The following is a 16,008-nucleotide window of genomic DNA, read 5'->3' as shown; positions in this document are numbered from 1 at the left end:
GATGATTTGTCATGGTCTTCGCAGAACTCAAAGGATAAATTTCATTTTTCTAAGGCATTCCTCTATGATTTTTGTTGTTGAGCTAGCCAATTAATATAACCAAACACACCCCTCTTAAAGCATCAGTGTCTTGGTAAAAATAAAATAACTAATTTAAATATTGTTCACAGTGTGGATTCACACTGCAGCTGGGGTTACCAAGTTCAGTCTTGTTCAACTAAAAGGAAAATAAAGATAAATACAACACTATGGTAATTTTTCTGTAAAAAGATATATTTAAAAATAGGCTCTTTAAAAAGAGAACTTTTATGTACAATTATTTAGTCTAGAAACAGTCAAAAAACACTATACAATAACTATCTAAGTTTTAGAAAATACAATTTGTAGTACACACAATTCTGGTACTGAACAAGATGTAGTTTTAAGCCTATGATTAGCTCTTTGTCTCATCACAAATCAATAATTCACATTTGTTAATAGCTAACATTCAGACTAAAGTTCAGGGTAAGAATTTGCCTGCATACTTCCCACTTGGGAAATTAGACAACCACCTCTGCCTGGCAGATGGAGACTATCTGTAGTTCAGATAGACTTTATTTCTTTGAGTGAGCAATACCCAACAAAGAATCTCTCCCCTTTATGCTATTTCTTTTCTTTTATTCTCTTCTAAATTTTACTTTTAGCACAGGAGAAACAAAAACATCTTTATGTGTAGTTGTTGGCCCAGAGGTGCCACGTTCTTTAAAAATGAAATTTCCATGAGGGCAAAGATCACACATTTCTACAAGTTTTATAATGATAGCATACATGTGCTTAATAGTAAATGTTCTAAGAAGTAGACTGAGTACTTAATGCATTCAGGGTTGGTGACCCTTAGCTTCCCTTGGTCTTCAGCTCAGCATCCTAGGTAGCCATCCACTTGACTAGGTAATCTAGTCTTTTTCAACATGGTACCCTTTCTATTTATCTCAGGTTACACTTTTGAAAAATCAAAAACTAGTTTCATAGAAAATAATAAAAGGAGATGGCTTGTCAAAATTAAAGTGCTTCAAAAGACTGTCATATGTTCTCAAATGATTTGTGTCAATCAGGAGTTATGTTCCTGAAAGTAGAATTACATATTTGTATACTTTTGTGACACAATAATGTAGATCCAGTTTCTCCTCCACATGAGTTAATGTTCAGAAATAATTTAACTTTATGATTAAAGGGAATTGATTTGCCTGCATTGGGAAAGTCAAGAAAGACTTCGGTCGGTTCTTTACTTCGTGACTATTTATGTTAATTAAGCCAAAGTGATGACTTACAACTGAAGAGATTCAAAAAGAGGATCCCATGGAGAAATAATAGAGCTCACAAGGAGACTTATACTGGAACTGGATACTAGAAAAGAGTAGAGGAAAAGAAAAGCCATTCATCTATTAGCTTGTTCTTCCTTTAGCTTTATGTACAATGAAATCATAACTGAGGTCTTTATATTTTGCTTTGTTGGAGACCATGTGTTTGGTCCCTCAGAATTAGATGTTCATTTAATACTTCAACTGTCAGGAATCACAAAATCCAGGGAAGAAGACCAGGTGGATTCCATGAACAGTAAGGAGATAGCTATAAAACATATGAATCAAAAAGTTTTCACAACTGGTAACTGATTGTAAGCCTTGGTGATTGGAAAGAAAGGGATGACAAAAGGCATTACTTACTTATTTCAGTGACATCTATAAAGACCAGAATGAAATTACATAAATCGAAGTTACAAAATGAATTCTATATTTGTACTGAGTCAGAAGTCTGTGTAAAGAGCATATATCTGTGAAACAGAAACTGTCACCCAACACATTTAATAATCAAATATAGTTAAATATGTTATCAAATAAAAAAGTTAATCCCATAATTTAATAAGACCATCCCAGCCACAAGTTATAACCTTAGATGTTTCATGTGGGTGCCACACAGCACCAATGCATACTTTATCATGAGCTTTAAATCGACTATAGAGTTTTGTAGTCTTCCAGTCCCAAATATTTAATTTTCCATTTCCATCTCCTGATATCACGTAGCTGCATGGGAAGGAAAACAAGTTCAAATTATTCAAATGTTTTAAATTCAAGATAAATGGGAAATTTATTTCTTTGAGCTTTCTCATCTTAACACCAAAAACCCCCTGATCCTTAAATTACATAAAAATCCACCAAGAGTGATATGCTATCAATTTCCACAATGTAAACTGTTTCAGAGAAAGTGCATTCCAGGGAAATCAGATTGTAACATAAGCATTGCTCTGAAGTTGCTGTTTTTTTTTCAGGATAGAATGGTTTCCTTTGGAGACCCTAAGGCTTTTTATAACCTGGGTGAAGGGAGGGTGAGAGGTATAAATTAGTAGGATTGGAATAAGTCCAAGAGAACAGAAGAGGGCCCCACAAGTGTCCTCTAGTCCACCAGGCCTCTCAGCTACTAGCATTATGTTTGCCCTCCTCTTCCACCTTTGGGAATAACACAACCTGATTCCAGACCAAGAATCACCACTTTCATTTTCTTGATGATTATTGCTGGATCCAAAGTCAATGAGCCAGACTAAATTTGTCTGGTAATGTAAGGTCCAAATGGACTCGAGTTAGCTGGTGCACAGATCTTGACACCTTCCAGATATAGCAGGACCTCATTTTATGCAACCAACACATTTCAAGACCCTTTACATAAGCTGAAAATTGCCCAGACTTGCAAACCCCATTATTTAATGTTTCTTATAGGAACATAGGCACTTTATAACTTTTCTTGAGCTCCCAGCATCACTATTCTTATACATTGGGGCTATTATTAATAACTAATGAAACAAAGAGAAGCACAGCTCTGACATGGACATGACTTGTTACAAGCAAGAACTCTGGTCAAAGACTGATATAGGAGCTAATGTAATAACTCATACTAACTTCTCAGAGTGAGAATGTGATTGGGCAAACTGTTGGAGACTTTATGCTGCTTGGAATAATGGATTTAGTGCATAATTTAAAATTTTTTTATGTATATTTTTGCCTTTATTTATTTTTAGCCAATCATGTCTACCTCAATTCCACTTTGCTTATGTTGAGTTCATGTAAAACAAGGTCCTACTGTATATTAAAATTTAAGCCAAGAATGAAGCTATTGTGGGTTTTAAAATTAATATACAATAACTAAAGTATTGTATGTTATAAAGTTTATTAATAACAACTAGAGTAAAAGCTACCTAAAACACCTAGCCCACTTGCAAGAGAAGAAGAGACAGGGAGGAGCTACTGAACTTCTAAAACAATAACATGACCACACAAACATGGAGGCACAGGAGAAATTAAAGGGAATTTTTGGAAATACTAAGGGACTTCTGGGGGATGAAGTCCAAAGGTTCATAATCTCCATTTATACACTACAAAACTTCATGGCCATTTTTAGGGACACACCAGCCCAGAGATGCCCCTGTTGGAAGGCTGAGGCCTTTGGCCTTGTGGTAGCTATGCAAAGAAGCAGAACATGATGGGAGCTGCTATACCCTGTACATGCATAGCTCTACTTCCTTTTTACTGCAATGACAACCTGGCATAGGAAAACAAGCTTTGGATCTGGGATTGGGATCTAGGTTCTGATCTTGGCTTTGCCTGATGTCCTTAGGAAGATGATTCCTTGCTCTGAATCTCAAGTTTTCCCATCTAGAAAATGAAGGGGTTGAACCAGATGATTCTGAAAGTACCTTCCAGGTCTAACTTATGATATTCCATAATAATAGCATCTAGGATGAGATAGGTGATACTTCTACTATCCGCTGGCCCAGTCAGAAAATAACTGCAGTATTAATATTCAATTCTAGGGTTACATTTAAGGAATGATCCTGGCATGTCCAAAGGAAGGAGACATGACATTAAGGGAAATGGAAACCATGTTATATGAGAACTAGTTAAAAGGACTAGAGATGTTTATTCAGAAGAAAAAAGACTAGGAGGTGGAGATAAGGTGAAAAGTTTTGATAAATATCATCAAATACCTCAAGAGTCATTATAGATAAGGGATTAAGACTCACTCTACTTGGATCCAGAGGAATAAGGCACAAATTCCATGGGACGGGAGGGTAGTAGTACAAAGAGACATTTCAGAGTGATGTCAGTAAGATATTCCTAACAAGTAGGAAATGCATCAAAATGAATGGGTCTGCTTTAGAATGAAATGAATTTTCCCTTTCTAAACACCTTCAAGAAGAATACAAATGACTGACCATGTCAGAAAAGTTATAGGGGGAAGGCCTGGCTTTGGAGAAGTTGTTCAGTGATTTAGGAAGTCCCTCCCATTTTTATAATTCTGTGCATCAGTAAAAGATGAGTATTAGTTTCATAACTTGCTTTCACTTTTATTTCAGGCAATATCAGCATGTCCTCTATATGTACACGTACACAGGCAATATCAGCATGTTCTCTATCTCTGTCTCTCTCTGCCCTTCCTCCCCCTCTCCCTTCCTCTCCCTCTCTCCTTCTCTCCCTCTCAGAGTAGGCAGGAGAAGAGAAAGGAAGATTTATACATACCTCATGTCCGGGGAAAAGTCCACCTGACAAGCATATCCTGCCACCATATGCCCTTTAAATATTTTTTTCTTATTTAATCTGAATCGGTTCTGTGCTCCAAAAATCAAAATCTGATTGTCCATGGACTGACATGCCAGCCATTTCCCTGAAAGGCAAACAATGATATGAGAAAAGTTTGGGAGAAAAAATACCAAAAAGGGTTATAACATTTCATGGGGGAAAAAAACATTATTTTTTTCTAATTATTCAAAATCACTAGCAACAAGAAACTTATGTCATCTATTTCTTGGAGAATCCTGCAGTCATACCATCAGCTTTCAATGCTACAAAGTTAAGCTATAGATCTTGTTTTTCCCCTTATTAAATGGTTGTTTTTGCTCATGTAACTCCATCTGAATAACATTTATTAAGCACCTACTGAGCATCTAAGTACAGCGAACTGTGTGCTAGGTGTAGGGGAGACTCGAAATTTAGCCAAGATATAGTCTCTGCCCCAGTTTAACAGGGAGATATGACATGTACAAATAAAATATAACATGATAATACCCTGAGGAGTTGCAAAATAAGGCTTTATGTAAAGTCGTAAGCGGAAGATTGCTTGGAAGATTGAAGGAGCTACTTGGGTGAGGTTCAAGGCTTCCTAAAGAGGTGGCACTTAACAGGTAAAGAGGGTGAAAGAATTTTCAGAGAATTTTAAATGGACAGGCACCTTCAGTCATTAGTTGGACCCCTCATTTTAGAGATGAGGAAACTAAGGTCCACATAGGCAGCAAGGTGTAGTACAAAGAAAACTTGACTTCAAATTGTAAGATCTTAATGAAAAAGTTGTATGAAAGTTTATTTAAACTAAGCATTCAAAATCATATCTATTCAATTTAATAGAACAAACATTTATTAGATAAAGGTATAAAGGACTGTGCTAGGTATGAAGTCAGAGATTTAAAAAAAGACATCAGCTTTACTCTAAAGGAGGTGTAGAGAACTTAGACCATTACACAGATAAGTATAAAACAAGGTAGAGTGTTAAAAGGGTAAAGGAGAGACAAAATATATCAAGGAAATCTTAAGCAATTTCAGCTTGGGAACTGAAGCAGGAAGGGCTTCAATGAAGGAGGTGGCACCTGAGCAAAACTTCGAAATACCAGGCTTTCAAAAGTGTAAGAAAAAATGGTATTCCAAGCATGGGGGATGGTCTGTATGAAAAATGCAATGAGAAGGCATGTCAAGTTCAGGGAGGAGTTTGTTGACTGAATTGGCAGGAGCCTAATATACATTATAGGTAATAAGGCTAGAAAAGTCTATGTAATTATATAATCATTAAAAAGATTTGTTTCAAGCCAAGATGGCAGAGTAGAAGGAGAGAAAGTTCTAACCACTCAAATCCTCTCCAACCAATCTCAAAATAATGTTTCAAAATGAATACTAGAATGAAAGAACCAACAAGGGGATGGAGTGAAGCAACTTTTCTGCAGAAAACAACTTGAAAGAAGGGAGTGTAGCCCACAGCAAGGCTCCACCAAGGAGCACCAGTGCAAGCCAACGGCAAGCCCGACCCCACATCTACTGTTCCAGGTTCTGAACCTGGGACCAAGCCAACATCAAGATCCTGCCCAAGTCAACAGCAATGTAACCTCATGCACACTACTTAATATTACAAGCCTTAGTGCAAGCTGGCAATGAGGCCCTAAGCCCTAGCACAGGGTAGTCTGCAGTATACTTGGCTGGTGTGGGCCCAGAAGTAGGAGCTAAGCCCTTGCCCAAACCCCAGCACAAGGAAGTTGGCAAGTTTGCTAGCTGGTGCAAGGCCAAGGGGAGGCCCAGAGCCTTCATAGTAGGATCCAGAATCCTAGTCCAAATCACTCCACAAAGTATGCCTGTTCTGTGTAAACCCCTATCCTAGCTCAAAGCCAGGTTACAAATCCTAGGGCAAGGCAATGCACATTATGCCTGACCTGATCAAGCCCAGAGTGAGGTCCAAAGCCCCTGCTCAAGCCTAAGGCTAGACCCTGAGCCCCAGCACAGAGTAGCTCACAGTGCTCTGATCTTTGCAAGTCATCCGCAGTCCTGGGGGTGACTGAATCAGCAATGAGAGATGGCTTTCAGAGGTCCCAGCTTATAGGCTATCATATCAACCTTGGAAGGACTGAAACTTGCAAAAATCTAGAAATAGAGCTAAGGATAGCAGTAGCAAGGAAGTTCAAGAATGCCTCCTCTATTCTGAGAATAGAGTCCACCTTTAGGATAAAAGTAAAACTCAAGAAAAAGGCTGGGGAAATAAGCAAACATCAAAAATATACCTACACATAAAATTTTTAGGGAGACAAAGAAGAGCAAGGCACTAACTCAGAAGGGGACAGTGAAAGCAAAGTAGATATGCAGTTTCAAAGAAAATTATGAATTGGTGTCAAGCTCTGGAAGAGCTCAAAAAAGGATTTCAAAAATCAATGAAGAGAGGTAAAGGAAAAATGGAGAAGTCAAATGAAATCAATACAAAGCAGATTTGACCAAAAGGAAAAAGAGGCACAAAAATCCAATGAAGAAAAGTTTCTTAAAATTGCTTATACCTTACTGTCCTCATAACTGGCTCAGAGAGGGAATAACAAGCACACGTATTTAGGTACAGACTCCTACCTTACCCTATAGAGAAGTAGGAGGGGAATAAGACAAGGTGAGGGGGAGGGGTGTGATAGAAGGGATGGGGAGATAGGAGGTGATGATTAAAAAAAGCAAAACACTTGTGAGGAGAGACAGAGTAACAGGAGGGAGGAGGAGGAGGAGCAGGATCAGAGGGGAAAAATAAGATGGAGGGGAATAAACAGTTGGTAATCATAACTGTGAATGTGAATGGGATGAACTCACCCATAAAACAGAAGTGGATATCAGAATGGATAAAAAAACCAGAACCCTATGGTATGTTATTTACAAGAAATATATCTGAAGCAGGGAAACAGACAGAGTAAAGGTAAGGGAATGGAGCAGAATTTATTGTGCATCATCTAAAGTTAAAAAAACAAAACAGGAGTAACAATTAACAATCATCTCAGACAAAGCCAAAGTAAAAATAGATCTAATTAAGAGATAAGGAAATTACATTTTGCTTAAAAGTACCACAGACAATGAAGTAAATATCAATACTAAACATATATGCACCAAATGGTATAGCCTCCAAATTTTTAAAGGAGAAATTAACTGAGCTTCAGAAAGACACATATAGTAAAACTATACTAGTTAGGGATCTCAATATCCCTTCCAGATCTAGATGAATCAAGCTAAAAAATAAACAAGAAAGAAATGAATAAAAATTTTAGAAAAGTTAGAACTAACAGATCTGGAGAAAATTGAATGTGAATAGAAAGGAATAGATCTTCTTTTCAGCAGTATATGGTACCTACACAAAAACTGACCATGTATTAGGGTATAAAAACTTTACAATTAAATGCAGAAAAGCAGAATTAATAAATGCATCTTCAGATAATGCAATAAAAATTATAACCAATAAAGGTCCAAGGAAAAACAAAAAATTAATTGGAAATTAAAATCTAAGTCTTAAAAGGGGGTGGGTCAAAGAAAAAATTATAGAAAGACTCAATAATTACATTAAGGAGAAACACAATGAGGAGAAAATATATCAAAATTCATGAGAGACAGCCAAAGCAGTACTTGGGGGAAATTTTATATCTCTAAATGTTCATATCAATAAGATAAAGAAAAAAGTAGATCAATGAATTGGGCATGTAACTAGAAAAAAAAAGATAAAGAACAAATTCAAAATCCCCAGTTAAAGATTAAATTGGAAGTCCTAAAAATTAAAGGAGAAATGAATTGAAAGCAAGAGAACCATAAAACTAAAAAGACTGGGAGTTAGTTTTCTGAAAAAGCAAATAAAATAGATAGAGCATTGGTTAATTTGATTTAAAAAAGGAAGAAAGTCTAATAACCAGTGTCAAAAATTTTAAGGGTGAATCAACCACCAAGAAAGAGGAAATTAAAGCAAGCATTAGGAACTATTTTTCCCAATTATATATGAATAACAATCTAGGTGAGATGGATGAATATTTACAAAAATATAAATTGACCAGATTAACAAAAGAAGAAATAGAATACTTAATTCCATTTCACAAAAAGAAACTGAACAAGCTATCAGTGAACTCCCTAAGAAAATATCACCATAGCCAGACGGATTCACAAGTGAATTCTAACTAACTTTTTAAAGAACAATTAATACCTATACTATCTCAACTACCTGGGAAAATAGGCAGAGAAAGAATCCTACCAAATTCTTTTCATTACACAAATATGGTACTGTTACCCAAGCCAGGAAGAGCAAAAACAGAAAAAGAAAATTATAGGCCAATACCATTTATGAATATAGATGCATAAATAAAATATCATCATGGAGACTACAGCAAATTATCACAAAGTTCATTCACTATGACCAGGTGTAATTTACATCAGGACTGTAGGGCTGGTTTAATATTAGGAAAACTATCAGTATAATTGACCATATCAATAACAAAACTAACAGAATTCACATGATTATCTTAATAGCAGAAAAAACCTCCGACAAAATGATACCTATTCCTATAAAAATGATACAAAGTGTATGAATAAGTGGACCATTCCTTAAAATAAGTGCTATCTACCTAAAAAACCATCAGCCAAGGGTATAAGTTAGAAAGCTTTCCAATAAGATCAAGGTAAAGCAAAGATGCCCATTATCACCATTATTATTTAATACTGTATTTCAAATGCTAGCTTTAGCAATAAAAGATAAGAAGTTGAAGAAATTAAAATAAGTAACAAGGAAACCAAACTATCACTCTATGCAGATGATATGATGGTATATTTAGAGATCAATTAAAAAACTAGTTGAAATAATTTTAGTAAAGTTGCAGGATGCAAAATAAACCCATCTAAATTATCAGCATTTCTAGATATTACCAAGTCTAGCAGCAAGAGACAAAAAAAGAATTACTATTTAAAATAACTCTAGACAATATAAAATACCTGGGAATCTACTTGCCAAGCAAACACAGGAATTATATGAACACAATTAGAGAACACTTTTCATACAAATAAAAGGAGATCTAAACAATTGGAAAAATATTAACTGCTCATAGGTAGGCAGAGCTAATATAATAAAAATGACAATTCTACGTAATTAAATTTATTTATTCAGTGCTATACCAAGAAAACTACAAAACAATTATTTTATAGCACTAGAAAAAAATAACAACAAAGTTCATCTGGAAGAATAAAAGTTCAAGAATATCAAGGGAACAAATGAAAAAAAATGTGAAGGAAGGTAGCCTGGCAGTACCACATTTCAAATTCTCAAAAATAAAGCAGTAATCATCAAAACAGTCTGGTACTAGCTAAGAAATAGTAGATCAATGGAATAGCTACACAATATAAAAGGATAAATGACTAGCAACTTAGAGTTTGATCAACTTGAAAACCCCAGCTTTTGGGATAAGAATTCACTAACAAAAACTGCTGGGAAAACTAGAAAATAGTATGGCAGAAACTAGTATAAACCAATATCTCACACCCTGTATACCAAGATAATATCAAGATGGGTATATGGTTTAGACTTAAAGAGTGATTTCAGAAGTAAATTAGGAGAACATAGAATAGTTTACCTAGCAGATCAATGGAAAAGGGAAGAATGTATGATCACACAAGAGCTAGACAGTATTACCAAGTTAAATTTATAAGAATAGAAGTCATTACCCAATTGACAAGTGGTCAAAGGATATGAGGATTGGCTGAACAAATTGTGGTATATGAGAATGATTTCAGAATAAGCTAGAAAGATCTACATGAACTGATGCAGAGTGAAATAAGCAGAACCCGAAGAATATTGTACCTGTACAGTAACAATACTGTGGAACTGTGAAAGATTTAGCTACTCTTTTAGTAATACAATGATTTAGGATAATTCTGAAAGACTTTTGACAAAGAATGCTATGAACTTCTACAGAAAGAGCTGTTGGAATCAGATGCAGATCAAAAGATACTGTTTTTCATATTAGTTTATTTATGGTTTTATCTTCAGGTTTTATATTATGAATATTCTTTTAAAACAATGACCAATATGGAAGTATATTTTGTATGATAGTACATGTATAACCCAGATCAAATTGTTTACCATCTCTAAGACGAGGAGAGAAAGAAGACAAGTTGGCTCTTATAATTTCACAGAATGTATTTTGAAAATTGTTATATGTAATTGGGAAGATAAAATATCCTTGAATAGGGGGGAAAAACATTTGTTTCAAGCAATTTAAAAAGGTTATCATATCACAATGGATAGAGAACCAGTCTCAGATTTAGGAAGCACTTAGATCAATTCTTCTTGTGACATACTACATGAATCATTCAACCTCTAAGTCTCCCCCACCCCTGGCAAATTTTCTAAGACATAAAATAGATGCCACTCTTCATTGGCAGAATGAATCCCCTTACTAGTATTACCCTATAAATTTAAGGGTAGACAAAGGTATATTGCAAAATGATTCACAAAAGAGTGACATATTTTCTACTTTTGTTCCAGAAAAGCTTTTTTGTTTAATCCTGAAAGCCTTCAAGTGGGAAACTAGATTAAGACAAAGCTGATTTATTATATTAAATGAGTTGCCAAAAGGAATTCTGTCTGTAGAAAAACTAGAGAAAAAATATGTTCTAATTTTCATTTGTAAATCCTTAGGGACTTAGCAAAAACTAACTGTAAATCACTGGATTTATTTCTTTAAATATACAAAATAGCATGGTGGGTGATTCATGTACTGAATCAGTTAAAGCATCTATAATACCACAAAAGTTTATAAATATATATAGCACAATGGTAATGAAAAAAGGAATTGTAAAGTCTTCAGAATTGGCAAAAGTACATTGAGTTCTATGTCTTCATTCCAAAATATGAATCTTGCACTTACCATTTGGAGACAAAGTCACTGCAGGCATCGAATGCATGCTGGGTTCTGCTATATACTTGAAATCTACAGGGATGTCCCTGCAAACCAAGGAAGAGAGGTGAGAAAAATGAAGAAATTTCTTCTAAAGAAAAAATGGGACAGTAGGTGGCAAAGTGGCTAGATGCCAGGCCTAGAGATGGGAGGCCCTGGGTTCAAATTTGGCCTCAGACATTTCTTTGTGTTGTGACCCTTGGCATGTCACAACCCCAACTGTCTCGTCCTTGTCATTCTTCTCCCTTAGAACTGGTACTCAGTACTGATTCTAAGATAGCAGATTGGGTTTTTTTTAAAAAATGTTTAAATTGTTTACCATTAAGAAAAAAGAAAACCATGAAACACAAGGGGTTAACAGATTAAGAAATGCTGGAATAGTATTGGAACTAAAAAATACTGACTGACAATCTTCCTCATGGGGTTTCTTGGAAAAAGAAAACTATTAACAACAGTTTTATTGATAACTACATCAAAATTACAACTAACATTGTGTTAATGACGTAGGCCGGTGAACAGATTGGAACACATTTTTAATTTGAAAAAGAATATAGATTCAGTTTCCATTTTAATCAATTAACTGCCAATCAAGACAGCCAAAATAGCTAAAAAAAGTGGTCAACCTATGTAGCAAATCATTTTGTACCTGGCCAGATGGTCCTTCTATAAACCATCATAGTCCTTTGTTGAGCCCATAATCAAAGTTTTTCTGGCTGGTAGGACTTAGCAGAATTTGTACTCTGCTGGCACTAGTCTATGAAAACCCTTGAGTCACTGTCACATCATCATGAAACATGGGAACAGGACTTGAGTAAAGATTGTTAGCTATAGCTGTATTTTACATTTTCCTACTTACATATAGCTGTATTCCATTTTCCACCCAGATACATAACAACATAATGACAATCACTTATCTTATGCAATTTTGAAAGTAAAAAATGCTCAGTTTGAAGATGTCTCTCTTGAAAAGGAGACAAATCAAAGGCTGGGTGAGCACTTGTTGGATGTGTTGTGGGGGAGGGGATTCTTATTCACATAGAGGAGTCAGACGTGATGGCCTCTAAGGCAACTCCAATTCTGAGATTCTTTGGAAAGAAAAGACTGCTCTGTCTTCTCATGGATTTTTAATGAAGACTGCTTAAAAAATACAAAACAAAAATCCTTCTATTTGAAAATGGGTAACTTTTAGGAAAAATAATTCATATCATTTATTAAAATTGCCAATAAGTTAAATCAGTTTACAATGGTCATAATCTATATTTAAGAGTCGCATAATTGTTCTTAGCTTATGAGAAAGGCCATGAGTTAATTTAAAGATACAAGGGAACCTGGCCAAAGGATACATTTGTTCCTCTGGTAATAAATATATATATGTATGATTCAGTGATTCAATGAAAACCTATACAAACTGCTGGGGAAAAACAAACCAACCAACTTGGAGTGGTGGTGGAGGAGCATACTTTATGTGATGAAACAGTATCATTCTCATTTTCCTTAATTCTAGGTAGTGAAGTAATAAAAAAACCTCACTGACAGCAGACACCAATGTGACATTATTTTCAAAGGACTGCAATTTTTAAGATGATTCCTCTTTGGCTGCCCATTTCTCTGTTGCTTTAGTAGCAATTCTGTCAGTCATCACTAGGATGGAAACTCACCATTCCCAAACTCGTAGGCTCTTGTCGTCAGAAGTGCTTACAAATCGCCTATTTTCATCCACAAACACAATGGTGTTGACAGCTCCCAAATGTCTATCATATTCTTGCACAATCTCCCCACTTCTGATGTCCCACTAAAGGTTCAAGGGAAGAGTACAAAGAGGTTAGAAATGGTACACAATTATTATTAATACAAAGTATGAAAGCTCATCATGCCTAGTAAGCAGATAGGAAAAGGAGACTAACATCAAGTTCTCAAAAGTTGGTAGATTCTTAGCAAAAATAAATGGCATCTATAACCAATGATTTTTTTTTAATACAAAAATTCTAATCACGGATTGTATATTATGTTAATTTCTTTGAAATCTCAGCTGCAAATATGATATATGTAGGTCTAAACTATTAAGAGAACTTATTTCACAAACACTTACTTGTACAATCTTCTTATCTGACATACCAGCCACAAAGAGATTCTGTTTATCTTCATCAGGATTAAATTTAACACAATAAGGAACTTTCCGGTTTGTAAATCTTGATATACACTGACCTAAAACCAAAATCCCAAATTACCTGTCAGTCAAACCATTTAAAAGTGAACTTGGAGTTAAGCCTATTGACATAAGAAAACATTCATGAAGAATAGCTTGTCTGTTTTAAAATTTTTTGGCTATATTACTTTTCTACTCAAATTATAATCAATTTTAAAATTAAGCTATGAAAATAATTTCTGTAATTCAGATTAACTGGCAAAGTGAAAGAAAAGTGTCTGTACTTCTCAGAAATAAGAAAATATAAGCAACTCGAATAATATGGAAAATGAAAGCACATGTTAATGTAGTTATGAGGCAGTTATACACTGTAGATCTGACTTGTCTAAAGAAGGGTAGAGAGGCATAACTAACAGTTCAAGATGTTTCAACAGAAAGAGTATTGGGAAAATTTCATATTTGCCACTCTCTTAGAATGTCTGCTTGTGAAAAACTCTAAAATAGGTATAAAATAACTTTTATTCCCTATATTACAATTTCCCAAAATTAACAGTGCAATTTTCTTTGCAAAGGATCTATTTCTAAGTTGAAATTTTAACTCTTCATGAGCTGTCACAAGCAGCAAGGAAAAATTTAAGAATAATATTATTTATTGCAAGCTTAAATCCTTAGGTGAACCCTTTAACTGAAAAATGTGTTTTATTTGCAAATTCTAATAAGCAAAACAATTATGCAATTATGCATTTGGCTATGATACTTTGGAACTCTTACCTGTCTCAGTGTCCCAGAGCTTAAGATACCTGTCATATGCTGCACTGAGGAACTGAGTTCCTACACCATTAAAGCAGATATCTCTAACAGCTTTACTGTGACCTAAGGATAAATTTTAAAAATGGTGACAAGAAGAAAAAAGGGAAAAGTGAATTTTCTTTTGAAACAGAAATTCCAAGAGATAAATTAGATATTCTAGCACACTAGGACTGATAGTTTAAAGAAATTATGGTACTATTTCCTATTACCCAGTATAAAACATCCAATAGTTAAAAAGGTGCAAACTTACAATGAACCAATTACTGTCAAAAAGAAGAAAAAAAGGCAAAAATAACTTTCAGCCATGAGTCAAACTTATGGTATATTTTGATACTTGTGAACCAAGTAATTTATTTCCTTTTTAAAGTGAGAGGCAAAACAACCCCAAACAAAAACAGGAGAAACGTTGAGTGGTTAAATAAAAGCAAAAACTTTACTTGGTTTGGTAAAAATGAACCTGGATGAACAGTCAGATGATTGAAAATAACTATGTAGCTAACATCTTCCTGAGTCTTTTACTGAAAAAGTTCTCCTGGTATGAGGCAGCTGGTAAATGTATAGGATTATGTCTTTTCTCTGTCTTCAGAAAACAGTCCTTTCTCTATTAATGTGGCTGAGGCCCATATTGTTCCCTTTCTGTTGTGTTTCCAGAACCAGATTCTCATTCTCCCAGGTTCTCCTCACCATACTTCCTATGAGTAGTTAAGATTTCAGCAAGCTTCTCCACATGAGTGAAAAGAAGCTGATAGAAGAATGGAGAAGCTGCTTATACAAAGACTGCTATTAACAAATGATATCCGACAGGTATCTTAAAAAAACCCCTACAAACCTATAAATAACCTATATTTATATCCATTAGTGTAGAAATATTGTACCTGGCCACTGAAACACCTCAATACCTTCAAAAAGGTAATCAGGGTAATCTCTTGTTTATTTATTTAGCTCTCTATGTAAATTTATACAAGGTTAGCATGGCATTTTCAGAATGGACTTACCCAAAAGAGAGCATTTCAATTCAAATAGATTCTAAAACATAGCCATGAGGACACATAATTAGAATCAATGCCAGCTTCAAAGTTAAAAATGCTTTTGGTAATAATGTAATAAACTCTCTTCACCAATGTAATGTTGGTGACAGATTCAACACTTGCTTAGTATCGATTAAAAACAAATAAAATGTGCACTTCCTCACTCTTCATAAGGGTTTCTACCAGTATTAGAAAAAGAAAAAATAGTACATGACTTTATTTCCAAAAATATTAATTCAATTGCAGACTGAATTGAATTGAAGGACATGAAACATCTTTTGCCTGATTAGCTCTTCCCCAAAGAGTTTTACCCTCACTAATACTCACCAACCCAATTCAACCCATCTTTGCTGGGCAGCAAAGATCAATAACTATAGCGCTCTTGAGTGGTTTACATCTCATCTATGAACAAGCGAATATAGCCATAAAAGCTTTCTCATGCTATGAAGGATACATAAGAAATCCTTGGGCAGCAGGCTGACACCTAATCACTACCAGCTGTCTAACTTCAC

The 16,008-nt window shown here is 34.9% G+C and overlaps 1 protein-coding gene across 1 annotated transcript in view; it reads right to left on the bottom strand.

Annotated features, from left to right (window-relative positions):
- Positions 1–252: 252 nt before the first annotated feature.
- CDC40 (cell division cycle 40) overlaps positions 253–16,008 on the bottom strand; it is a 60,582-nt gene continuing 44,826 nt past the window's right edge. The window contains exons 10-15 of the mRNA XM_001368619.4: positions 14,430–14,531; positions 13,602–13,717; positions 13,171–13,304; positions 11,483–11,559; positions 4,545–4,689; positions 253–2,057 (exon numbers count right to left, since the gene is read on the bottom strand). Of these exons, the coding sequence (XP_001368656.1) occupies positions 1,880–2,057; positions 4,545–4,689; positions 11,483–11,559; positions 13,171–13,304; positions 13,602–13,717; positions 14,430–14,531 (752 nt within the window). The 3' untranslated portion in view covers positions 253–1,879. The remainder of the gene's footprint in view (positions 2,058–4,544; positions 4,690–11,482; positions 11,560–13,170; positions 13,305–13,601; positions 13,718–14,429; positions 14,532–16,008) is intronic.

This window comes from Monodelphis domestica, chromosome 2 (assembly GCF_027887165.1).
Source record: "Monodelphis domestica isolate mMonDom1 chromosome 2, mMonDom1.pri, whole genome shotgun sequence".
Classification (NCBI taxonomy): Eukaryota; Metazoa; Chordata; class Mammalia; order Didelphimorphia; family Didelphidae; genus Monodelphis; species Monodelphis domestica.
This window is presented reverse-complemented; position numbering and strand designations above follow the sequence as displayed.